The sequence below is a fragment of the Nyctibius grandis genome, chromosome 6, assembly GCF_013368605.1.
Source record: "Nyctibius grandis isolate bNycGra1 chromosome 6, bNycGra1.pri, whole genome shotgun sequence".
Classification (NCBI taxonomy): domain Eukaryota; kingdom Metazoa; phylum Chordata; class Aves; order Nyctibiiformes; family Nyctibiidae; genus Nyctibius; species Nyctibius grandis.
In genome coordinates, this window is record NC_090663.1 from 45,174,211 (window position 1) to 45,199,378 (window position 25,168).

The 25,168-nt window shown below is 36.8% G+C and overlaps 1 protein-coding gene across 9 annotated transcripts in view; it reads left to right on the forward strand.

Annotated features, from left to right (window-relative positions):
- The window catches only part of NEK1 (NIMA related kinase 1), a 56,406-nt gene that overhangs the window by 26,745 nt on the left and 4,493 nt on the right, over positions 1-25,168 (forward strand). For 5 of the 9 annotated variants that reach the window (XM_068403276.1, XM_068403280.1, XM_068403275.1 and 2 more), the window contains 17 exons: positions 843-1,021; positions 1,104-1,235; positions 4,527-4,629; positions 7,643-7,726; positions 8,278-8,361; positions 11,330-11,407; positions 12,472-12,567; positions 13,101-13,274; positions 15,093-15,158; positions 15,248-15,482; positions 16,077-16,229; positions 16,886-17,068; positions 17,644-17,767; positions 17,978-18,060; positions 19,037-19,254; positions 21,875-22,029; positions 24,369-24,580. In XM_068403276.1, the coding sequence (XP_068259377.1) occupies positions 843-1,021; positions 1,104-1,235; positions 4,527-4,629; positions 7,643-7,726; positions 8,278-8,361; positions 11,330-11,407; positions 12,472-12,567; positions 13,101-13,274; positions 15,093-15,158; positions 15,248-15,482; positions 16,077-16,229; positions 16,886-17,068; positions 17,644-17,767; positions 17,978-18,060; positions 19,037-19,254; positions 21,875-22,029; positions 24,369-24,580 (2,359 nt within the window). The remainder of the gene's footprint in view (positions 1-842; positions 1,022-1,103; positions 1,236-4,526; positions 4,630-7,642; positions 7,727-8,277; positions 8,362-11,329; positions 11,408-12,471; positions 12,568-13,100; positions 13,275-15,092; positions 15,159-15,247; positions 15,483-16,076; positions 16,230-16,885; positions 17,069-17,643; positions 17,768-17,977; positions 18,061-19,036; positions 19,255-21,874; positions 22,030-24,368; positions 24,581-25,168) is intronic. The other 4 variants (XM_068403282.1, XM_068403283.1, XM_068403279.1 and 1 more) reach the window with 3 other exon arrangements.

Here is a 25,168-nt window from a genome sequence, read left to right on the forward strand (position 1 = left end):
CTAAGTAGACAATCTTAAACCTGTCACATCTGCACTCACCTATTTGAATTTATTTAAAATATTTAAGACCACTCTGGAAGGAACATTGACACTATTGTTAAAACAAATTCCGTACGTTCACTACCATGGGCTATTTGACTGTTTCCCCCAGGTGTAAATGGAACGTTTTTATGCATGTGCTGACAACCTTAACCTAGTTTTGCCAGTGTCACATTTTCTGCATCCATCCTTGGCTGTTACTGTACACAGCTGCTTGCAACATTTTTTTTCTTTATTATTTTCACATGAAGGTTCTATAGGAATTCTGATTCTTTGAGAATGACAGAGATAAATCACATAAAGCAGTAGCTTGTGATAGACGCTCCCCTGATCTGAGCTTTAGTAGGGAAGCATCTCAGTTCTGGTGATGAAACTAAATTACAGTTTGGTGATAATGGGGATTCTCAGATAGATCCACACTTAATTCAGCAACCTTAGAAGTGTGCTTAGCTGTTTCCAGCTTCATGCAAAAATGGGTGTTTGGCTACAAATAACTCATTAGTACTGTATCACTTTTAGCTTTTGTGATAAAACTTTGATTTTTGCCGTGTGGAACATCTATCTCCAATTACACTTCTTGTGGTAAAATGCTGTGTTATTCTGGAGTGCTAATAGAAAAATATTTTTTTAATTTATCTGTCTTGTAGTTCATTAAAATAGGGGCATGGCAGGAATAAAACTAGCAATAATTCAGAATTGTTGCAGGACATATTAATGCTTTTATTTTGCTGAAGAGTTGAAAATTGGAAGGGCTTGTGAAAACCAATATTTGAGATTTCCACCCTACCCCTTCTGATTTCCAGGCACCATATTATGGCGGTGGAGGTGGTGTTGGTCCTTTTCCTGTGTCTTCCAGAGGACAATATGAACACTATCATGCTATTTTTGACCAGCTGCAACAGCAAAAGGAAAACATTAAAGTAGCTGAAGAGAGGGAAGCCAAATTGAGGGTGAAAATACAAGGCCGAGAAGTTGTTGAAAGGTATGGCTAGATTCCATTACAAGTTGCATGTGGTCTGCTTTAGATGAAAGTAATGAAAGTTGCTGTACATATTTATCTACAGAGGAATTCCACCTGGAATACGTCCAGGAGTTCCTAAGGGGCCTGCAGGTCATCACCATTTACCTGATGCTGGTGCAGTTAGGAAAAAAATGAAAAGATTGAAGGAGGTGTCTAAGCAAGCCAATGCAAACAGGTTGGACTATGATAATCCGTAAATTTGTCCCTACGTGTTAGATTCTTGTTCTGTGTCTTGTTTCATTTAGTAGTTGGACATGTCTCAAAATTTCTTTTATCCATTGGTACTGTGCCGTCTGTTTGTGTGTTAGTCCCTCACAGACCACAATTCTTTTAGAACCAATGGAAACCTTGTCTTCCTCAGTAGTGGAAAAAATGCATTACTAACAACTGTAATTAAACTACATTTCATCCAAAATTCTTGGCTTAATGCAGTTGTTGATAACATTATAAGCCTCCTCCTTTGCTTTTTTCATCTTCCACTTTTTGTGTTACCTGCCAAGATGCTTCCTTCTCCTGTCATCTCATTCTGACTGCCTTCTCTACGTCTAAATTGTTTGACTCTCTAGCATAGAGAGAGTGTCTAGAATGCTCCCAGAATTGTTAGCTCTTGTGGAAAACTTCTAGGAGCTTTCTTTGTCAAGATGCGAATGCCAGGTGTTATAATGGTGTGCAACTTTTAATTCGGTGATGCTTATTCGTTGCAATTACTATAAACTGAGTATTTTATATATAAAAGGATTGTAAACAAGTATTGATTTTTTTTTAAATTTGACTCTTTGAAGTAGCTTCTTCAAAACTTTTTTGCTCTCCTTCAAATCTGTTAATATTGCCTAAAGAACCGTGTCTGCACTTGTGAGCAGTAAATGGGAAAATATCTTTTTTCTAGAAGTTTAGTACATGAGCATTACTAACTAACTTTCTTAGAGGGACAAATTTTCTTATGCATTGTTTAAACTTCTGCAGATCAAATGATGTATCACATGGAGGAAGAAATAAATGGAGTTAATGTGAGGAAAAGGAAGTCACAAAAGAAAACATTTGTTCTTCTAAACTAATTTTATTCAGTTTTATGTTTTAATATAAAATATTTTGCCCATGTAGATTTTTTTCTATTTTAAAATTTGCAGTAATAACATGTTTAACACTGATTTTACAATTTTGCAAGCTGCAAGATATATTTTCTTTATATTAATTTGGCCTGTTGTGAGCTAAATAAAATTCCTCTTGGTACAACCCAGTACTGGAAGGTGTATTTTCCTAACTGATGTAGATGCATATTTCCATCCTCCTCAATTTATTCTCAATGCTTTGCACAATGCTTTGCCACAATCCCCACATCTTGCCTAGATTAGGAAACAGTTTGCCTCGCACATTTGACAATATTAAATGATACTTGGCTACACCTGAGTAGACTGTTTTAAATCTGTTCAAATTGAGAGGAACTATAGTAGAGGCCTGCAAATTATGAATAGCTGATTCAGTATTTCTCAAATACATGAACTTGGATGCACTCAACGAAAATACTGTGCAGAAGTTTCAAAATAGGTAGAGATTTTTATTTTTTTATTTATAAACTGCATTACCTTTAGCCTTAAATTGAGGTGCTGTTTCTTAGCATTTAAAATGTGGTAAGTATTCGTACTTTACATAGCTAGTCTAGCAGTATTCTCTCCTGCACGTTATTCTTTAAGCTGGAGGTGAAATATAAAGATAAGTGTTCGGGATGTTTAGCTCAAACAAAGAATTTAAATAATTGCAACTTTCTTAAAGATAGGTAATTTAGAGAGTATATTAAAGAAGTTGAGAAATGATCAAGTTGCAATCTTTCTGATTACACTACCACAACTAATGCAAAGCTAATATATTCAACATCAACAGTCTTTAAAAATTGTCTCTTGGACAGAAATGCAGCCCAGAAGAAATCTAATTGAAATGTTTTAGCAAAATGAGTCACTCAGCTTTAGAGTAGGGAAAACCATTTTCATAAAATTTACTTGAAATAAGTTTTTCCTGTCAACTTGGTTTGAGACAAATAGGTTTTGTTTTTTTGTGGTTTTTTTGTTTTTTCTTGGGAAGTAGCTCTCCTCCAATACTGTAAGCTGAAGTTCAGCTATATGACACAGGTTTGGACAGATTTCACTGCCCACCAATTGAGTTCATATGTAATCAACAGTTACAGTAGAAATCTTGTAGTGAGTCAAATATGTATATACAAAGATTATCAAGTGTTTCTTTACCAGTAACACCTACATGGATTGTCCTGCCTTTTCAGAGTAGCTACAGTGTTTGTTTTATTGTATCAAAGTAGTTTTATCTCCATCTTCCTCTTAATGAAATGTAGCACATGGAACTATTTCATTTCCTTGTTGCTTGGAGTGGGATGAGGGGAGAGAAAAAACAAGATGCAAGGATGTTTAATTAGTGTGCTAATTCATTTATTAATTACTAGCAATAGCTCCTGTATTGCAAAATGCAAAATGATTCTTTCTTTAACTGTCTCAGCCTGATGAGTTATTGCTATCAACTTATTCCAATTTCTTCCTGCCTGTTGCTGGACCCCCAATACTGCTCAGTCAAACAAGGCTAGGGGAACCTTGGAAAGGGGATTGCCTTATCATTCTGCCATTTGTTAGAATATCTTACACAATTTCTCAGTGGGTTTTTTAATAGAAGTGGACTCAGAGGAAGCTTTCTAACCAATTTTTCAGAAACTGTTTCCTCTACAAAACGATCGTATCTATGTACTAGGAGACTTGCCATGTGCTCAGTTATGGTAACTTGAACACAGCCTTCTTGTCTGCCCAAGCCAGTCCCTGACCTGGGGTGGAACATGTGAAAAAAGGATCTTGTTCTGGCTAATTTTAAGGTAGGAAAATTCCTTCACAGTCCCTTTAAAAACAAACAAAAATCCCCCAAGATCCCCCAGAAGGAGTTGCCAGAACACTCTGAGAATACTAGCACTGTACTAATTATCTTAAGCGGTAGAAGCTTTTACTCCAAATGTAGGTCAGTCTTGAAAGACTGCTGCAGCATTGACCCACTGACTGACTCATGGGGTGAGTTCTTGCTTGTCTCTGAAGGGAAACCCTGAAGGAGTAGTCTTTTTCACAAATGATAAAAATAATGAAACAGGCTGAGACATTTTCAGAAATAGTTGCACTAAGATTGTGTTTTGACATTCATTTTTGTTTTGATGACCAGGATCTGGAAGGACAACATGGTGTGGGTTTTTGTTTTTTGTTTTTTGTTTTTTTAAATTGTTCTTTTAACTTAGTTGAGCCCATTTTCTTCCATTTTGTGGAAGTCTGACTTGTATTTTGGCTGATGAAAGGCATTTTCTTGTAGATGGCTTACTCATAGAAAGTTACTTTTTTTGTGTGTGTCCTAGTTAGAATAAATGCAGGGGGGTTTTTTTGAGTGTCGTATTTCAGAGTCTTTCATCTTGCTATATGTTGCAATTACTCAGGCAAAAAGGATGGATAGCTGCAGACAGAGCAAAGCAAGTTGAAGAATTCTGGCAACGAAAGAGAGAAGCCATGGAAAACAAAGCTCGAGCTGAGGGACACATGGTATGGAATCTGGTCTTCCTATGTATATTACTGTTTCAGCATGCTTTATGAATCTTTGAAGTAGCATCATAACCATGAAATGCAGGCTAAGTATCTTCCTTAAGTATTTTTAAAAAATGGGAGGTAGGTTTTTTGCATCTTATTACTGATTTTATTAAAATGTAACAGAATTGTGCAATACATTTCTCATGACCGTAAATTTGTTAACAAAGGAAAATAGCTTTTTTTGCATGTGTCTAACTTGGTACTGTGAATTTTAGAACATGCATTTACATTTTTTTCTGTTCATAGCTTTAAAGTTTTGGTTAAAATTAAACTTTATGTGTTATTCAGTACCTTGAACCTAAATGAAGTTTGACTAAACCAATACAGCTAATGATCAGATACAGTAGGTGTTTTACAAAAACACATTCTGCTTATTGAGAAGATATTGTAAAGACATTTATCTCTGTCAAGGTTGATGTTTCTAAAACCTTTACTCTTTAGAGATTAACTAGTGGACAGTGTCACAAAATGTTCTTCGTTCTTTATGCTTGCAGTTTTAAATTCAGTATTCCTTTAGGAAGTTTGTTTTGCAGTAGATACCTTGGAAATGACTCATTTGCACTAGGACTTTGTGTGGTTGAACTATGTGTTTTCATAATGTGGAGAGTTTTGCTTTTTGAGTGCTTCTCCACACTATTCATATACGACCAAGTCACAATATCACTGTCAGCTGCTGAAGTTAAACTGACTATGCTGGCATTGCAGTGAGATGAGACCAACTGCAGATTTACAGAATCATCTCCTGAGTTGTATCTGAATATCAGATCGTGATTTACAGCCAGATCTTTGTTTCAGGGATTATTTCACATACAGTAAGCAATTCTTAGATACTTTGATTCACTGCTTTGATGGTGAAGTATCCTTAGATTAGTATATATGTTTTAAAGCATGAGTCTTCCACTTTAAAACTATGGTTCTGTTTTTTAAAACCTCCAAGACCAGTAAATAATTTTGAAAAAATGAACAATTCTTGTTAAGACTGCATCTTCGTGGACAAGTCCTTGACTTTGTTGGCATTAATATAAATGTGTGAGATCAATTTATGCAAGATACCCAAGTATTCAGGTTAATGTTTCTCAGATTTCTCTAATGTATTCAACTGAGCCCAAATGTTTTATTCTTAACTGTCTGCCATAATAAAACAGGGAGGTTACTGAAAGTTGTAAAAGTAACTTCCAGATGTTTCACACTTAACTCGAAGCCAGGGTTCCAAATTCATGTACTATTATTTGCCATTGATAGCAGAAGTTCTCATCAGCTTCCTTCCATTTATGCAAGAAAATAATTTGACTAGCTGGCAGTAGTTCTCATATAAGGATGGGACTGTTGTCCAGACCATGATGCTCTGATAGGAGAAATCAGTAGGAATCATCAACTAATATGCAGCTCTTTGTCATATGAAGACTTGTAAGTCAAATGACTCATGCTAATTTACCCAGCTTCTGTTACATATACTTGCTGTCAATTTTAGTTTTCAAGTGACAGTCAAAAGTTTGACTCAGTAGTTGAGTTGATACTTCCAGTCATCTCTTCTTTAAGACAGCTGCTGACCTAATTTGCTACTTCACTGTAGCTGTGTGGCATTGCAAAACATTGAGTCCTGGTCTTGGAAGATTTTAATGTAGGCAGATGAGTAAAAGTTAACAATCTACAGAAAGATAATCAGTTCTCAAAAATCTTGCTTCCAGTTTCTTTCTTGTTTAAGAGCCGTGATATGCCCCCATCAGTTTGATGAAAATACCTAACCTAACTTGAATGCTAGAATGAAGAACAATGAGATGACTTGAATAGTGCCAGTTAGCTTTTGTCAAGCTCAGGAACATGCATAAAAAAGTTAAAAATAAAAAGAAATATTTTCTGAAAAGGTGAATATGGAAAATATTCTTTTCCATTTTGTATGACTTAATGCTCAAGCCAAAAACAGAATTCATGGAGTCCTCATGAATGGATGCTACTTCTTATCCACAGGATGGTTCCTTTAATTTGTTCTCTGATCCCTCAGTCACAAAACCACAGAAGTGCAGAAATGTGCTGTTTCCTTGAGTTACTGATTTTTTGCTCAATCTAAGAGAGTATTTAGCTGGAATATTTGAATTCAGTCCTCCCTATCAAGAACTTAACTGGAGTATTTACTTTCTGATGGTCTCTACACTCAAGCTTGAGAAAGCTAAAGCCCTGGTATTTTATAAGGCAGAAGGTCCATGTAACTATCACATGTATGGTTTTACTGTCTTTATTGTATGTTGAGTTAACAAATCAAGATATTTTTAACCTGTTCAGGAGAGGCTTATGGTATATCATGAACAAAAGAATTTAAATATTTTGGATTTTAATGCAAGCAGGAAATTTGGAGTGAAATTATTCTTGTACTATTTTATATTGTACTTCCTTAAAGGTTCAGTCCTTTTGGTAACAGTTAGGACACCGAGCACATCACGCTAACCAAGACTATACACTGTGAATGCATATGCATTTAACACAGCTTGTTAGATGTAATATGTATATTTAAGTATTTTATTAGGTTTTTGAGTTTGCTACTTGTAGTATATTTAAAAAAAGTCATCATTGTAGAAAAGCTTAATCTAAGAACACATAAAGATTCCACTTTTATTTCAGGCTTGGCTCAACAATGGCAGAAATGCCAACTCTGTGCCACAATTTGTATATAGTCCAGATGTAGAAAAACTCATGCCCATCAGAATTTAGACTTTCTAACATAGCAGGAGAAGATCAGAATTGCAGGGACAAGGCAGCTATATTCTTAAAGCTCTAGTCTCTCTGGCTACTCAGGATTTTTAGTTACTACTGTCATATGTTTCGTGTAAGTGAAAAGGGGTTATCGGTTAAGTTCAGAACACCTGCAGATCATTGATGGATTTGGTTTCTTATAAGTGAACAGTTATTGGATAAAGCAGATAATTTTACTGCCCCAGCCACCTTAAATTTGATACCATTAAATGGCAAACAGGCTACACTGCAAAACGTGGCAGATATCTATGGAGGCAGGCCCATTTCTGCAAGAGGAAGGAAATCCAGAAACAAGGAGGAAGAGGTATGCTTCCCGCATGCTTGCCACTTTGCTCATCGCACAAATAGCACTATTTTGACCTTGACTGCGCCTGGTTTCCCTGCATGGTTCATCTGTGTAACAAAATAAAAGGACTTTATAAATTCCTAGGAAATAATTTATTGTATAACGTTCTAGAGTTTGGGTGTGTTTGTTTTTTTTTTCTTTTTTAAATAATCCAAATAGTAGTTGTCTACATCAGTCTGTCTCAGAGAGGTTCTTGAATGTGCATACATCTAGATATGACTCTGTACATCTTAATCCTGTTGTGATAAATATAACCATTCCTAGCCTTCAGTGATATAAAATGTAATGATAGCTTAATACTGGGAAACATATGTTCCAGTTTTCTTTATTTTCATTAGATGAGAGTTTTTCTGGAGATTAGTAAATGCTAATATGGTGATAGCAATAGTGTGGCTTTTTTTTTTTTTTTTCACCCATTGTATTTTTTTGTGCGGTCTTACGTATTTTAAGTTAACCATACTGGAGACAGTTTCAGTATAACTGAAACTTACTTCCTTTCTTTGCCTTAGGAATATTTGGCAAGATTAAGACAGATCCGGCTACAAAACTTCAATGAACGACAACAGATCAGAGCAAAACTTCGTGGAGAGAAGGTTGGTTGGAAAAATAATCTTAAATACTTACGGAAGTTGGCTGTGGGATGTATTCATTTATCCATGTGGGAAGGCTTTTCTCATAGGCAGTTTTATATATAGACATATATATTTGACATTTAATTCTGTTCCACAGTTAGTGTACTTTTATCTCTTCTTCCAGAATATGCAAAATCTGTTTGTTATTTTAGTGCTGGGGGTGCAGCTTCAGTGCCTGTAAACGAACAGTGTTTCAAAAACAAGACAACATAAGGTTACATCTGAATTTGACACCTAAATTTCTCATCAAGCACTAGCGTGTTTATATTTATTTGCTTTTAGTTGTAGGAACTTCTCCAGAATTCACTTCTTGACAATGCTCACACAGAATACATATGAAGCGATTCTTTTCATACATTCTGTAGGTGTACATTAAAGTTAGAAATTCCTGGCATGAATTCAATTTAATCAATACATTTTTTTTTGAAACATCACTTTTCCAAAGCATGCTTGTAATACAATAAAAACAATATGTTCATAAAGTAGAATCGGAACAAACACTTCTTAAGGTGTCAAATGAAAATCCAAAGCACCCTTGGAAGCAATCCATTTACTTGTTTAAAAAAAGTTTAATTTGAGAGGCAATCTATGTAGTAAATATGGTCCTGAGTTTGTTTCCATCTTTTCATTAACCTACTGTGTGATCTTTTACTCCTGTCTGTTCTTCCCCTTCCTGTCCATTTATCTTAATAGAGTGTTTGGGTTTCCTCAAGTGATTACCTGCTTATATATCCACACTGTAGTTTGTGATTTAAAACTAGAGGAATGTTCCTGGCCCCCCCTACACACACTTTAAGCACCCATATTAAGTGCTTTCATGCATCTTATGTATAGTGACTGGACATATAAAGCAAGAGCATGCCCAGTACCACTCGGTTTCTTTGGACCACTGTCCCAGCTAAACAGAGTTCTGCATTGCTTTAGGTTTTGTTTTTGTTTTTTTAGTGCTAAAATACTCTATTTTTTTCCTGTATTAGTCACTTATTTTGTTTTCTTTATTTTCTTTAACCTTGATTGCATCTCACTGGTGAGACCCAAGAGAGCTAAATTCAATCCATTTATTGAGGTGCAAAACTTCTTTAGTGCATTGAAGAGGAACCCATACCCATTTAAATCTAAAATGAGTGATCCAGAGCAAAAGTTATGTACATTTCTACCAGAGAAGACTATGCAAAATTTATAAGATGTGCTAGTGGCTAAGTCTGGCATGGGACCAACATGGGCCGTTCTCCTAAGTTTGTCTTAAGGAGCATGAGGAAAATCAAGGTCTTGTGAGTCTATGAAGTTACTGTAGAGGCTGGTCAGTGAAGTTCATGGCTAGCACAGACTCACGTCAAATGCTAAACTGATGCACCCTAAGTCCATGCTGTCTTAATTGCATTTGGTGCTAATTTCACTTGTACCTCTTTCTCCTCTGGTGTTTTGGACAAGCTTCAAAACTGCTGCAGTGGGACTAGTCATCTCCATACACACCCCTACGAAATCTTACTGTGTTTCCTGAGTACCCTTAGAATACTGAGGACAGTGCTAAAATGTTACCAGTATAGAGCCATTGCTGTACTGCACTGCTTGTTTCAGTTTTTTCACTGAGCAGCTGCAACACTTCCTCTCAAAATTAGGAGCACACACACTCTACCTGCAGTATCATTAACTGCAGAAGTAAAGGTACTCTCCAGAAGCCTTTTCTCTGGAGGCCAAGGCTGCTTGTGCTAGTAAAATCAAACAAAAGTAGTGTTACTGTGATCATGACGTTAATTCTCTGCATGGGTTATTAGGCATATCAGGAACCTAACTTCCTTTCCCAGTGGCTGTACCTTACCTGAGGTAGTGTCGTATGCCCCAGAAGGTATGCCACCTACAAAGGAACAGAGAATAGGTTAATATCTTTCCACGAAGTAGGCCTAAACTAATTTTCAGAATTCAGAGACCAAGTTTAGGAGGTTCTTCTTGATGACTTGCAGATGCAAACTTTAGCATGGAGGTTCACTTATAGAGGAACACCAACTCTGACCAAATCTTGTCACAGATATGTTTATTTCCTTACATTGATTAACAATTTTTGCTACTGCATAGTATCCTATACTGTACAGTATCCTATTTTATATACAATAGATGAATATATATATTCATTCCTTTGCCTATGAAGAGTGCCAAATTATTTTTCTGAAGTTTTTCTATCTCCAGTGTTCTTTTCAGTCATGTTTTTTTTCCTGTTAGCTGACTGAAGCCAAGTTGAGCATGACCTTATTTTTTTTTATTTTCACTTAAAAATTTACCTAAAATTCTGGCTTGTGTTTTGCCAAATTATTTCCAATAATACTCTTTTTCTTATACTGCAAGAAGCCTACTAAATAGGCCTTCTAAAGAGTTTATTTTAAATAAAAGGTCTGCACAAGTTGATCATGAACAGCAAAAAGCTCCTGTCAGAACTTTTTTTGCATGGCTCCGTCAGTCTGTTGTGTAAATAGGAATATGCAGAGGCCATGGAAACCAGTAAGAGAGACTGAAACCAGACATTTCAGAGGTAGACCTTATATGTTCTCTCTTACCATTTCACCTTTGGAGCACATACAGTGGAAGAAACTGGAATTCTAGAGCATCAAACCTTTCTTGTATACCTTTCCTGCAATGCCCAGCATCATTAGGTCACTTCCCTTGCAACAGCAGACACATTACTTTCTTCCTGACTTGTAAAAGCTTTGTATCATTTAAAACCACCCCCCCAACCCAAACAAATAAACAAAAATCTCCACAAATCTCAAAGATGAAGTTCTATCCAAGTAGACATTATATTTGAATGAGGAGTTACTGAGTGAAATTATGACCCTTGATAGTCATACAGTCAGTCTAAATGATCTGAGTAGTCACTTGTATCACTCAGCTTTTACATACACGAATTAATAATTCTCTGAGGACTCTTACTCTGCAGAATGAAGCTGCCAGTTCTGATGGACAAGAATCAAGCGAGGAAGCAGAACTGAAACGCAAAAAGATAGAAGCGCAGAAGGTAATTGCGGGGAGGGAGGAGATGAAACTTAACTGTTTTCCAATTTGTTTCATATCTTATGAAGTTTCTTACATTTCATTTTGCTATCAATAGTTTGTTCATACATTCACTAAAAGAGGTTTTCATTTAGACTGTGTTGAGGTAACAACTCTGTTCAACTGTTTTATCTCAGTAATTTTAAAATATGTTGTGACATAGCATAGCAAGTCAAGGATTTTTCCCATCCCTGCCTTTGAGATTTTTCTCTAGTTTAGCTTTAGTCCTAAAGGCAGTTTGGTATAACTAAGACAGCATTTTGATACTGAAAGGGAAAGGAGGATGTACCTTAAATAACAACAACTTTATTTAAGTTGAAAGAATAAAGGAGGGCAGAACTCCTTACATGTGCTGACATGGGCTACATGTGGATTGGAAGGTGAGCTGTATACCCCTGTGATGAAGTATATTTAAAGCAAATCTGTTTCACAGAAATCCAGTGTTTGACTGGAACTTTATTCCCTGTGGTGTTCTTATATCAATAACTCTCTCTACCATATGATACATAGCAAGTATTACTGTATATATTCTATGATTTTTTTCCCCATCATCTGCAAAGAGCAATGTAATAACAAGCTAACGTTATGCCTAACCTTAAAACTAGAGGTGAAACAGCAACTGAAGCTTTTTCTGTTTATGTTGAGTAAGTAGGTAAAGTTTAAACTGAATATTTAGTATTTTATGATTAACGCATTTGGCTTAAAAACTAATTTTAAGTAGAGATTCTAATTTTAAATTACTCTCTTTAAGATTACAATGTACATTAAAAATATAACCATGCAAATCAAGAATTGTAATTAAATTTTGAGGAGTTGCCATTATTTCAATGTAGAAGATCAGTTATTTTACTTGTGCGGTGATTTTGATTGTCAGTAGAGTCCTCCCTTCACAGTCTATACAGTAATCAGTGAGAGAAAGCATGATGAAGTAATCCAAGAATGTTTCTTTTTAAAATGTTCCACAGAATGAGGTGCTAATGCTTTTTATGATTTTAAGTTGGTCTTTTGTTGCTTGTTTGTTTACTACAGGCCCAAGCAAATGCTCGAGCTGCAGTTCTGAAAGAACAGTTAGAGCGAAAGAGAAAGGAAGCATATGAAAGAGAGAAAAGAGCCTGGGAAGAACATGTAAGAAAATAAATCTGTTACACGCAGTCAAAGTGTGTAGTGCCCTATCTTTGTGTAACTAAAATATCATACTGTGATTTTTCAAGCTTAGATAATTAGTTTGTCTTCAGAAACTGAGGAGAGCATCTGTCAGTCAGAATTCCCTCATCAGAAGCCTAATTTTAGGTATACTTGAATGCAGAATTTGGTTCCAGAATTTAAGAACATCAAACCTAAGAATCATTAGGATTACCTTAAGAATTTTTTTCATGATCTGTAACTTACCAAAGTGTACTTAATCTTCTTTTGCTCCTGTGTGCTGTGAAGTGATAAGTCCAACTAGTAAAATAGGGCTGCAAAAAACAGGATGTTGTGAAATTGATAAACCGGAAATCATTTACTTATGCAGCTGGCAGTTGTCTTTTGTATGAAAATGTGTGGCATTATTGTCCTTTTTTTAAGGTTTATGTTAGCCTATTTGATAATACTGTGTTTAATGTGCAAAGTCTTGAAGATAATTTATTGATTTAAATTTTTTAATTGAATCTATACAGTTGATAGCGAAAGCCGCAAAGAATCCTAATGTGCCTTTTCATGTGGGAGCTACAGAACATGGTCCTGTGCATGGACTACAGGAGCCTGGAGCCGCTCCTCCTAAACCACAAGTTCCAGTGAAGCCTGGTACACCAGTCATCTCCATGACTTCTGCTTTGAAGGAAGTGGGTGTGGTAGGTACTTTTGCGAATTAATTAAAAGAAAAAACAAAACTGATTTGAAAAATAATTTTTAGAAAAATGTGTAGATTAGGTAGAAAAAAATTATTAAGGATACTTGTTGCTTCTAAATAGGGAAAGAAAAAAAAAAGAAAAAAAAAAAGTAAAAAGAAACCAAAACTTGGAAGCTGTTGAAATACATCTGTGCACTGAAATTCAACCAGTTTTGAAGAAAATGGCTTATTTATGATGAACCCTAGGCTGCAATTTCAATTTTGATCAAAGCAGTCGTGATTAGTGGAAGAAGACATCAACCAACCAGCATTTTCATCAGCCTCTTGAAGAGGGTAGTTAAGGAGTTTGTAACCTAGTGGAAGTGAGAAAATAAGTTGTGAATGACAGGACTATTTTATATTAATTCTTGTTTTCATAGAATCGTTTTGGTTTTCAGTGAGTTTGAAATTATGTGCTGATTATAACAGGGAATATAAAGTTTAAGAGACTTGAATCTGATAGTGTTGTCTCTCCTTGTTGTCTAAAACAGTATTAGACACTTCCTAATTTCTCTTTTCTGTGATCTTGGGTCCTGATATTGTAAACGTGTAAGCATTTACCTCAACTACCATAATTCGATTTAAGTAACAATTGTGCAACTGAGTGAATGTTTGTACAATTTGAGTTTTTAACACAATCTGTGATAATTTGAATGCTAACTTGTTTTTTTTTTACCTGAGCTATTTCTAGATTTCAGTGTAGTGTGGGATTATATACTGTATACAACCCTGAAGGCTATGACTGTGGGAATATAGTGAAACTTAGTGCTAAATAGGGTATATAAAATGTAATACACTGAAAGATGTCAGTTGATAGCTGGAAAAATAAACAAATAATGTTTTGACAAATACTTCAATCATTAGCATGTTTTTTCCACATGGATAGTTTATCTTATGCTAATGCAAGATGGTGACTATAACTGACTAAAAGTTAGCACATAGAGCAATTGGAGAAGAGAAGCCTTGTACACAAAGATTGTAAGTTCTACACTTTTGCCTTTAGTTTTTAGTTTGATTATTTCACATATTTACTATTTTACAATTTTGAGGAGTAAATATGCTTCCTAAATGAAGTTTATATTGATTGCATTTGGAAGCTTGGTAGGTCTTACACAATAGGTGAAATTTCATTGCTCCCATAATTAAGGCAGATTAAGAACAATGCACAATGTTTCCCTGAAAAATGCACCACATAATGGAATATTTGCCTTAGTTTAGTGTAATTGTGCATCTGCCTAGTCTCAATCAACTTAATTTGGAAAGACTTTCTGATATGTTTTCAGATATCAAGGAACTACTGTTTTCTTTTTCTTTACCGACTTGACATAATATACGCTGTAATCACTGAATCTGTGTCTTCGCCCTTCTGCTTTTCTTTACAGGACCTTCTTGACTCTGTCCTTGCCACTTTTTTTTGTTCTCTTATAGAATTACTCATTTCTCGCATTGGAATTTGGTGGCATTTTGCTGTAGAGGTCATATCTAGCTTTATCTCTACGTGTTTTTGTGCTCTGAACTTTAACTTCTCTGCTTAAACTGAGTCTGATTCATTTGCTTGCCACTTTCAGATAGTGAACGGTTCAAAGACGAAAGCTGCCCTTGAAATTCTGTCTATGGGAAGCTCCATAAAAACAGAAGTATCATACATTCTGTTTCAGTGTGTCTGCAGTCGTCAATGAAAAGGTTTTAAGGGTGATTTTTCACTATTATGTCTATTAATATTCTCAAGATTATTTTTTTCTGACATATTCTTCTACATTGTTTTTCACTCTTCTTGAAGGATGAAAATGTAACTGCTATCCAGGAAGCTGAGGAGGAAATAAAAAAGCCAGATTTTGCAATACAAGTATGTCAAATTGTATTCGGTTTAATTTAGTTTTCTTTCCTTTTAAGAAAGGTACTATTTTAAGTGATATCTGTTGGCCCTTCTTTCAGAATAAACGAGAAATACTGAGAAGATTAAATCAAAATCTTAAAGCTCAAGAAGATGAGAAAGGAAAAAAGGAGTGTAAAAATATCTCTGAATCAGCTGGGGCTGAAGGTGATAAGGAACAACAAGAAGGTGACCACCAGCTTCTAGGAGATCGCAAAAAATGGGAATCTGGGGCATCTGAGCTGGTAGTTCCTCTAGCTCAGTTGTCAATGGAAGATTCTCTCTTCGGAACAGACCGTAAGTACTTTTTTTGTCACCATGATATTAGTAAATCAGTTTACCATGTGTAGTGTCTATTTTTATAAAGCAAGTACTTTTTATTACTATCGTCTTGTTATCAGTTGTGTGTCATCTGCTTCTAAAAAACAGGTGGTTATGTATTCCCTTGGATAAGAGTAAGGCACAGCCTGAGTAACTAAATGGCCTGCAGGAGATTCAACAAATAATTTCTTAATTTCAACAAATAGTTACCTAATTAAATGCATGGTTACTTTCTTTGAGCTTTCTTTATAAGTGTCTTTTAAATAGGTACTAATTTAACAGAAAGAAAAAAGCAATGAAGATATATGAAAGTTTCTTATTTAACTTCAGAATCCTTTTACATTATCAGTAGAACAGGGTTGTATAAAAGGGTTTTCTCAATTTATGTCTGTTACTTTTACTGCACACTTCTTAGCTTTCTTCTTTTTTTTTAAATCAAGCCTGTCTTCAAATCTCCCTTCTCTGACCTTTTGCATGGAAGACTTTTTTCCTGGTTTCAGTGTGGCTTATTAAAAAATTAAAAGTTTCTGATTTCTAAAAGTTTCTATATTTGTGTTTGCGTCCCAACAGGTCAAACTCTGGGGGAAGTAATTAGGTTAGATATTGGTGAACCCCACAGGAAAGTCTGGGGCAAAAGCCCTACTGATTCAGTCCTGAAGATCCTAGGAGAAGCAGAGTTGCAGCTGCAAACTGACTTACTCGAGGAACTAGATGTAATAAATGGTAAGCACAGCCTGTAGTTATCTGTGCTGCAAGTGTAGGAAGTGCCAGATTGCCAGTTTGTCTACTGAGAAAAATTTTGAAGTCATAAAAGCATATTCTATCCTCACTCTTGCCTTCTACTTCTGCATGTTGCCTCAGTTCTAAATGTTCTAAATGTCCTAAATGTCAGCATAAGCTGATACTGGAAGACACCAAAATATTTCAAACTCAGTGAAGTGTTAAGAAATTAAGAAGGATGTGCTGAAAGGGAAGTATTTTCATTTTGTTGAAGAGTCTTGGACTTTGCTTATTGATAGAAACAAGTCTGTTTTTTAAAAGGATGTCATCAACTGAATATTGTATTAGATAAATCCTATAATCTTCGTGTTAGCATGTGACTTGCCATATCAGTGGATTTTTTTTCAGGTCAGCTCCTGCTTTTTGTCCTTTCCAATGACAAAAATACTTATGTTTATTCCAAGTATAAACTTGTACTAATGATAATGTAGCAAGTAAAATTCAAATTTTAATATTTCTAGCTTTCCTTTTCATAATAGTTATAATAAAAGCATGCAAACTTTTCTATTTTCCTTCAAAGAAACAAAACTTCTCAACTTGTAGTCACACTGTAGTTTGTGTCAAAGCACTGTTTAAATAATAGAATAATTTTGTGTTAGGTACTGCAGAACTTGAAGGAGACAATCAGTCAATTGTAAAAGAGGAGAAGGAAGAGAAAACTTCTTCTGTCGGAGATCAGTCTTCAGTACCAGCTGGTGTCACAGAGTCTGACATGACTATACGAGAAGAATCTCAAAGAGCTGGACCTACTCAAGTGCAGAGCAAACCTATTATGCTGGATGGTAAGTCATTTCATTAGTAATTCTAATTACAATCTGTTTCCCAATTCGGTGAGAGAAGTAATGATCCTGTATACTTTTGTATCTTCCCATAAGTAATGTGCAGGTTTTTATTAACACCTTTTAGGTAGGACCAAGTGCTTTCTATGCCTGTGTTGTAATTTGATTCGCTAATGTATTTTGTAAATTTGCACCTTTTTTGTGTGCTTATAGAAAACTCTCTAGAATACAAGTGGAATTCTCAAGTGCTTCAGACTTGTTGTTGTTGGGTTATTTGTTTCTCCCCATCAGTTGTGCTGGACTCTTTTCCCCTATATGATACCAGCACCCTGCTGACATCTGGGGGAAGGTTTCTGAGTTTTTTAGAAGACATAGTTTGTTGGAGCTTTAAGATACTTTTTTTGTATTAGAAAGAAACTTTTAGCTCTGGGGTCACAAAACTTCAGTTGTTTCTGCAAAATGCAGGAAATTATTAAAGCTGAAGGATTTATGTGTAATCTTAAGGTGTATAGTCTCTCCTGTTTTTTTGTTTGGTTAGGATTAATTTTTAGTGAGGTATATGGCTTTATTAATTTTAGAGCCTGATGATTTGGAAGCAGAGATGTTGGAAGAAACAGAAGAAGATAAAAAGCACCAGAGTAAGGAGAGTAACGAATTTCCCATCACTGTTAGTGAAGTGTGGGTAAAAGAGAAAGAAGATAAGTAAGTACTCTCTTCTTCTTATCCCTGTCTCTTCAGTTCAAACAACTAGCTTTAACTGAGTAGGCTTTGATATGTCAGTTAAAATGTTCAGCTTAGCTAAAGCTTCATTGCTTGTCTGCCATGTTAGTTTTACTGCACTTGGTGACTTTGTCAGTAGACTAAAGACTGTTTTTACATGGTGTTTTCCCTGGATGTGGTATTTTATAATAGGGCACAACATGACAGAAGAAATGAGGCAGCTTCTGAGAAACTAGCGCTTGACAAGGTGCAACCACAAAAGGAAGCTCCAGAAGGTCAGTCAAAGTCTCTTGTTTTGTTTATTGTAAATGGCAGTATGGAATACCTGGGCCGTCCCTTCTCACTTCTTCATCAACCCCGAAAGAGCAGGTTTTCTGTTTTGATTTTCTTTTTTAGTTCATACTTCTAAAAAGCAAATTTCTGATGGATTAGGAAGACAAGTTGTGGGTGTTAATTTTGCCACTTTGGAAGAAAATATAACAAAGCTACACTATGTATAGATGAAAAGGGCAGTGGCCCACACTGATACTTAAAAGTGAATGTCAAGTTTCTGAATGTTACAACCTTTTAAAATGACTATTTAAAATGTTATGAAATCTGATGATTTTACTTAATAAAAGTGTTGCTTTGTTTATAGACATCTCAAATTAATATTGAGCTGCAGCTTGGATAAAAAAATGTTTTAAGCAGCTGCTAATGATAATCTTTTATCTGTATTGAACAGAAGAATTGCTTGGTCTAGGTCTTTGAAGTAACTTCAGAACATCTGCATATTTTACAGTAGAATAGAAAATACATCAGCAATACTGTCAAGTATCATTAGTGATACTATTGCATCTATTTATGGGTGGCTTAAGCAAACTGTTGGTTTTTTTTTCCAGTGTTTGGGCACATGATGTTGAGGTAGCTTTGAAGAAATCTAGTATAAGGCAAGAAGCAACAGATGAAAATGGATGACATCATAATTTCAGGCATGGACTGGAATATGAGAAACTAGAAGGCATGAGAACAGAACAGGCTATAGCTGAGGACTGTATATTCTCAAAAAGCTAAAAAGGGAGAATTTCATATTATAATGTATTTACTAAAATAATCCAAAGAGATTTTAATACTTTTACAGTGCTATCTATTTTCCCCTTTAGTTGTACAACAGAAATGAGTGAGTTTTATTGACTTTAGTTGGCTTTTGCTTAAGAGCTTGGAGCTTTTAATCTACTTAGATTTGTAACGGACTTTCTTTTACCACGTCAGAAACTTGTTCCAGTGACACTCTGCAACCGGAACCCTTATTCCAGAGGGTAATACAGCCCACAGCTGTGCCAACAGACTCACCAGTTCTGTCAGCTCAGTCTTCACAGGAAGAGCCTTTTGTACCTTGTTCACGTTCCGTATCACCAGCAAAAAATAAAGGCAAAAGTTCATTGTTGATTGGACTTTCTACAGGGCTTTTTGATGCAAATGACCCAAAGGCAAGTTTAAAAAAACTAAAAAGGAATATTTGTTTTTCTATAGTAATGTTATTCTTATTTTCTTATTGAGGCTGAATGAGGCTGGAACAGATGGTGTAACTGTTTCAGCAGGTATTAGTATTTGTCTAGCTGTGTCTGCCCTGCAGTATGACTGCACTGTGTTCATTGTATCAGAAGGATTCATGCAGCACTGAAAGTCTCTGGTTTCACCATGCAGCATTCTATGTCCAGGTGTTTGTAGAGGAATGCCACCACTTCTCTGAGACATAACTGAGGGAGTCCATGAGGAAATTCCTAACTTCCCTTATCTGCTTTCTCCCTTTTGTGCAGTTTTTCAGGCTTAATGCTACCTTGCCATCATAAACATAAACACTGAACGGATCAGCAAAGGTATCTTGTAATTTCTGGGAACCAAGTGGTTGGGTTTTTTCCTGTAGGATTTAATCAGCTAGCACAGGTTCTGGCTGTGAAGCAGGGAGACTGAAGAAGAATGAATGGAACTAACTGCTTTCTTGAAGGCATTTCCTGACCAGCTACACAGGGTTGAGTGGCAGCTCACAGTCTGTGAAATGAGCATAGGATGGTGGAATGTGGTTTTGATATGAATTTAAAATATTTTAATAATAGTTATGGAACTAGTAGATGAAACAGACTTCTTAAATTATGTGCAATACTTGCCTGGGTTCTGAAGTGGAACGTGCATAAAAGAGCAGCTGCTTTTTGGAGCAACAATGGTGGCAAGGGTTCTCTGGAAACCTGCACGCCTGCATTGCATTCAGTCAATATGTAGTAAAGGATTTCCTAGGTGGTGGAATGCCAGATAAGGAAGAATGTTTCTTCTTTTGACTCCTAGTCTTTTTTTTTGTGAGTGCATGAAAGAAGTTGCACTATTGATGATTAATTGAACATTGAGTAGTATCTATTGGTCGATGCATTGCTAGGAAGCATAGTATCAGGGTGCTGTTTGCATCTGTGGGAAAATCAGGCTTCTTGACAAGGTTTCCATATATTCACATAAATGGATTTATGACTCTAATTTTGATTCCTCAAGAGTTAGTCTGTCATTAACTTCCCTAGTTTATGAAGCTGTTTATCTGGCAGTTAGACAATGATTACAGAAAAGCTAAGTTGTGAGTAGGGGGAAGATGAACATTCTTTGTACCCTTATCAGATTTAGAAAGTCATGGATTTGCTTTATAATTAATTTCTTCATTGTATGAATATGAACCACTTCAGTACGTTGCTTGTTACTGCATATTCGGCATGTATTTTGGGCATAAGTGTTTGTCACAAAATTGTTAATGCAGTACCAGATGAGCCCTACGTAATAGCAGAGAGCTTGGAGCAAAGCAACAGATGTGGTGGTGTTACTGCTTCAGTAGACTTGATGAAACAGAGCAACAAATTCTCTTTCCTTGTTTGGCTGCAACATGAGGACATTCAGTACTTCTTTGCAGTATCTGCAAATGTAACTTTTTGGCATTTCCCAAATACACTTATGCTGCAGATCTTACCCAGAAACTAAGGAAACCTTGAGCAGGGCAGAGAGAGTTAGTGTCCTATCTGTAGGCAGGTCTGTATGCTAACAGACGTAGGGTAATAGGAAAAGCAGCACTTTGGAAAGTTTCCAGGTATTTTGCAATCATGGGGTAAAGTCGGTCTTCTAATTATCCCTTCACTTTGGCAGTAGTGGTCAAAAAGAGTGGTTACTCCTTTGACGGCAATAATATTCTGGCCATGTGCTGACAGAAATTTTATATTTGAGCATTATGAATACACTGTGCTGGTACAAATTGCAGCTGAGGAACTATTTTTTTTCATTAAAATCTAGGGGTTTTCATTAGGAGCAAACACTTAACATTGATATATTCAGAGCTATGCTGAAGGAAGGTGAGGCTTATTGGCAAAACTTCTTAGTGCAGAATAGGTCGTCTTGTTTCTTGTTTTATTAATACTAATGTGAATATTTAGTAATTTGGGGGGATCCTTAGACTTCTTAAAAGAAAGATCTGGTAGACCACTGAACAAACAGTTACTTGGTTTCCATGTTGCTTTATTTCCATGGCAACAAATTACTGTTGTAATTCAAACTTCTTTCTAATACTTCTTGTAATGAACTTCTTTCTAATACTACGGAACTACTTTGAAATACACCATAAACAAAAGTTACTGTTTTCAGTGACCAACCTAGAGAAATAATAAAATGTCATTTAAAAAAATATTCGTCAGCTACTTAAAATGGTGCTAAGCTGTGATTGACGTACATACATTGTAAACAATTGCATATATATATTATTTATCTACTGCAACATTCCTTTTCTTTAGATAGCCGCCAAGGTAACAAACAAATCTGCACAGAACCAGGATCTGTATGTCAGTTGATGTTCTTAAAGCTTTTCAATCACTGTAACCTGTAAAGGCAGAAGGAATGCTTTCCTTTTAGCTGAGAGGCAAAATTCAAGATGTCAGATTTTTCAACAATTAAATCTGTGCTGGACATGTTGTTAGTTTGAATTTGACCTTCAAATGAAAAAGGACAAAAAAAATTAATTTAAAAGCATTTTGTAACCTCAGACTGTCTTAGTATTGTTACCAAACAGGCTTTCTATTTCCTTTGCAGATGTTGAGAACGTGTTCGCTCCCAGATCTTTACAAACTGTACAGGACTTTAGTTGATGTTCCCAGTGTAGCAGATGTGCAGCATCAACATAATCTTGAAACAGACGATACGGAAGATGAGCAAGTCAAAGAAGGACCCTCTGATACTGAGGATATGTGAGTGTATCAAGTTTATCAAGTATTTCAACGGGCATCTTAGATCAAGAATATTTTTGGTTAGACACTAACAATTATACACAGTATACCAGCATGGGGCTTTTACCCAAGTTTTAGAAATCCTGTATTGAATCACTATTTACTTTGAGTCTTGTTCCAGAGTATTGAGAAGCTAATGGGATGTACTGCTTACAATAGCTCTCTGAATTTCCTTTCCAAATTCCACCCAAGATGCTATTCTGTCTGGCTTCTGGTTATTCCTGGTTAACTGGAGAAGTTCCAGCTGACTGGAAATTAGCAAATGTAACGCCCATCTACAAGAAGGGTCGGAAGGATGATCCAGGGAACTATAGGCCTGTCAGCCTGACCTTGGTGCCAGGCAAGGTGATGGAACAGATCATCCTGAGTGCCATTACACAGCACATGCAGGACAATCGGGGCATCGGGGCCAGCCAACATGGATTCATGAAAGGCAGGTCCTGCTTGACCAACTTGGTCTCTTTCTATGACCAAGTGACCCGCTTAGTAGATGAGGGCAGGGCTGTGGATGTAGTCTATCTAGACTTCAGTAAGGCATTTGACAGTGTCTCCCACAGCATCCTCCTGGACAAACTGGCTGCCCGGGGCTTGGATGGGTGGACTCTTTGATGGGTTAAAAACTGGCTGGATGGCCGAGCCCAGAGAGAGGTGGTGAATGGGGCAAAGTCCAACTGGCGGCAGGTCACTAGCGGTGTTCCCCAGGGCTCAGTTATGGGGCCAGTGCTGTTCAATATCTTTATAGATGACCTAGACGTAGGGATTGAGTGCTCCCTCAGCAAATTTGCAGATGACACCAAGCTGGGTGGGAGTGTCGATCTGCTGGAGGGTAGGAAGGCCCTACAGAGGGATCTGGACAGGTTAGATAGATGGGCCGAGACCAACGGCATGAGGTTCAACAAGAACAAGTGCCGGGTCTTACACTTTGGCCACAACAACCCCATGCAGCGCTACAGGGTGGGGGAAGAGTGGTTAGAAAGCGGCTCGGCAGAAAGAGACCTGGAGGTGTTGATCGACAGCCGGCTAAACATGAGCCAGCAGTGTGCCCAGGTGGCCAAGGCGGCAACGGCATCCTGGCCTCTATTAGGAATAGTGTAGCCAGCCGGTCTAGGGAAGTGATCGTCCCTCTGTACTCGGCACTGGTGAGGCCGCACCTTGAGTACTGTGTCCAGTTCTGGGCCCTGCACTTCAAGAAAGATGTTGAGGTGTTGGAGTGAGTCCAGAGGAGGGTGACCAAGCTGGTGAAGGGTCTAGAGGGTCTGACCTACGAGGAATGGCTGAGGGAGCTGGGGTTGTTTAGCCTGGAGAAGAGGAGGCTTAGAGGTGACCTTATTGCAGTCTACAACTACCTGAAGGGAGGTTGTAGTGAAGTGGGAGTCGGCCTCTTCTCCCGGGCAACTAGTGATAGGACAAGAGGACACAGCCTCAAGCTTCACCAGGGGAGGTTCAGGTTGGACATTAGGAAGAATTTCTTTTCAGAAAGGGTTATTAGACATTGGAACGGGCTGCCCAGGGAGGTGGTGGAGTCACCATCTCTGGATGTGTTTAAGAAAAGACTGGACATGGCACTTAGTGCCATGGTCTAGTCGACAGGGTGGGTCAGGGCAACGGTTGGACTCGATGATCCCAGAGGTCTCTTCCAACCTGGTTGATTCTGTGATTCTGCAGCTTGCATTCTGCTGCAGCAGATCAAATTTGATGGCTACTGCTCTTACAGAAAAAAAGATTTCTTTAATATTTCCTTTCTTTGTATGTTCTGTGAATCTCACTCATCTATCTTCTCTGCTGGTGTATTGACATGTCCATCAAGTCCCCCAAATTCTTTCAGGGGCTTCAAAATCTGACCCTGGCTCTTGACTATTCCCGTCAGCTTGGGTAGTCTGCAGGGATAAAATCATCTGGTGTATCTATTCTGATGAGATCTAGATCTCTTTTTGCTCCAGACACATTTTTATCTGCATCGGGAATGGTATACTATAGTATAAGGGTTCTATAATCGTCCACGAATACAAAGATTTTGAAATTATCCTACTAATAAAGTTGAATTAAGGACCTGTCATCATCTTTTTACGAAACGGTCTGGTATCTCTTTAGCTACAATCTTTATCCCTGTGTCTTGCATGATATAATGGTATCAGTGCTGTAATCATGTTGGACTGAGGATACAAATATTTGTCTGGTTTTTTTTTCCTCCAGCTACGTTGGCTTTCCAGTTTTTTGGCTTAACAAAAGAAATGAGCTCTTCCTGAAGGGTTTGTCTTGTAAAGTATTAACTGTATGAACTTTTTATCACTTTCTTTTAGTATGTTCGGGGAGGCAGATACAGATTTGCAGGAGCTCCAGGCCTCAATGGAACAATTACTTAGGGAGCAGCCTAGTGAGGAATTCAGTGAAGAGGAGGAGTCTACTTTAAAGGCTAATGTCATCGAATGCATAACAAATGGTACAGAGCTGGATGAAGGAGATGAAAATAACCCCAGCAGTGAAAGTGCACTTAATGAAGAATGGCAGTCAGGTATAATTTCTATTAGAACTGTTTTCATATGATATTTATTGATGTTAACAATTCAAACACAGAATAATGTTTTTGCATTGTATCCTTACAATGGAATAAAGCGCTAATTAATGGTTTTTATACAAAAGTTTAAAAAAACCATCATATTTAGACTTTCTGAATGTTAAGGTCAACATCTAAGCAACTCGATGTTGCAAATTAAATGTTGGCTATCTGTTAGGCAGTGATTATAAGTCACTTTCTCTAGTTGTCTAAAACGTTTCTTCAAGGTAGATTAAAGACTGTGCACATTATATGTTTTAAGTAACTCACAACGCAATGTACTAGTGAAAAAGAAATAGCAATTGACATGACTGGGGTATCTGGGATCCAGCTTACATTACAATTAAGTAATTGAATAGGCAGTCAAAAGGAACATGGAATTATTAACCTTCCCATTTGGGATTCAGAATTTCTTTGCTGCCAAGAAGGGACTGTTCCTATTTCCTTGCAGGTTGTTCAGAACATCTGCCAGCATCGTCTAGTGGTCCTGAGCTTACCTGCTTTCATTACATTTAGAAGTCTGTGTGGATATCAAGTTTAGGGACA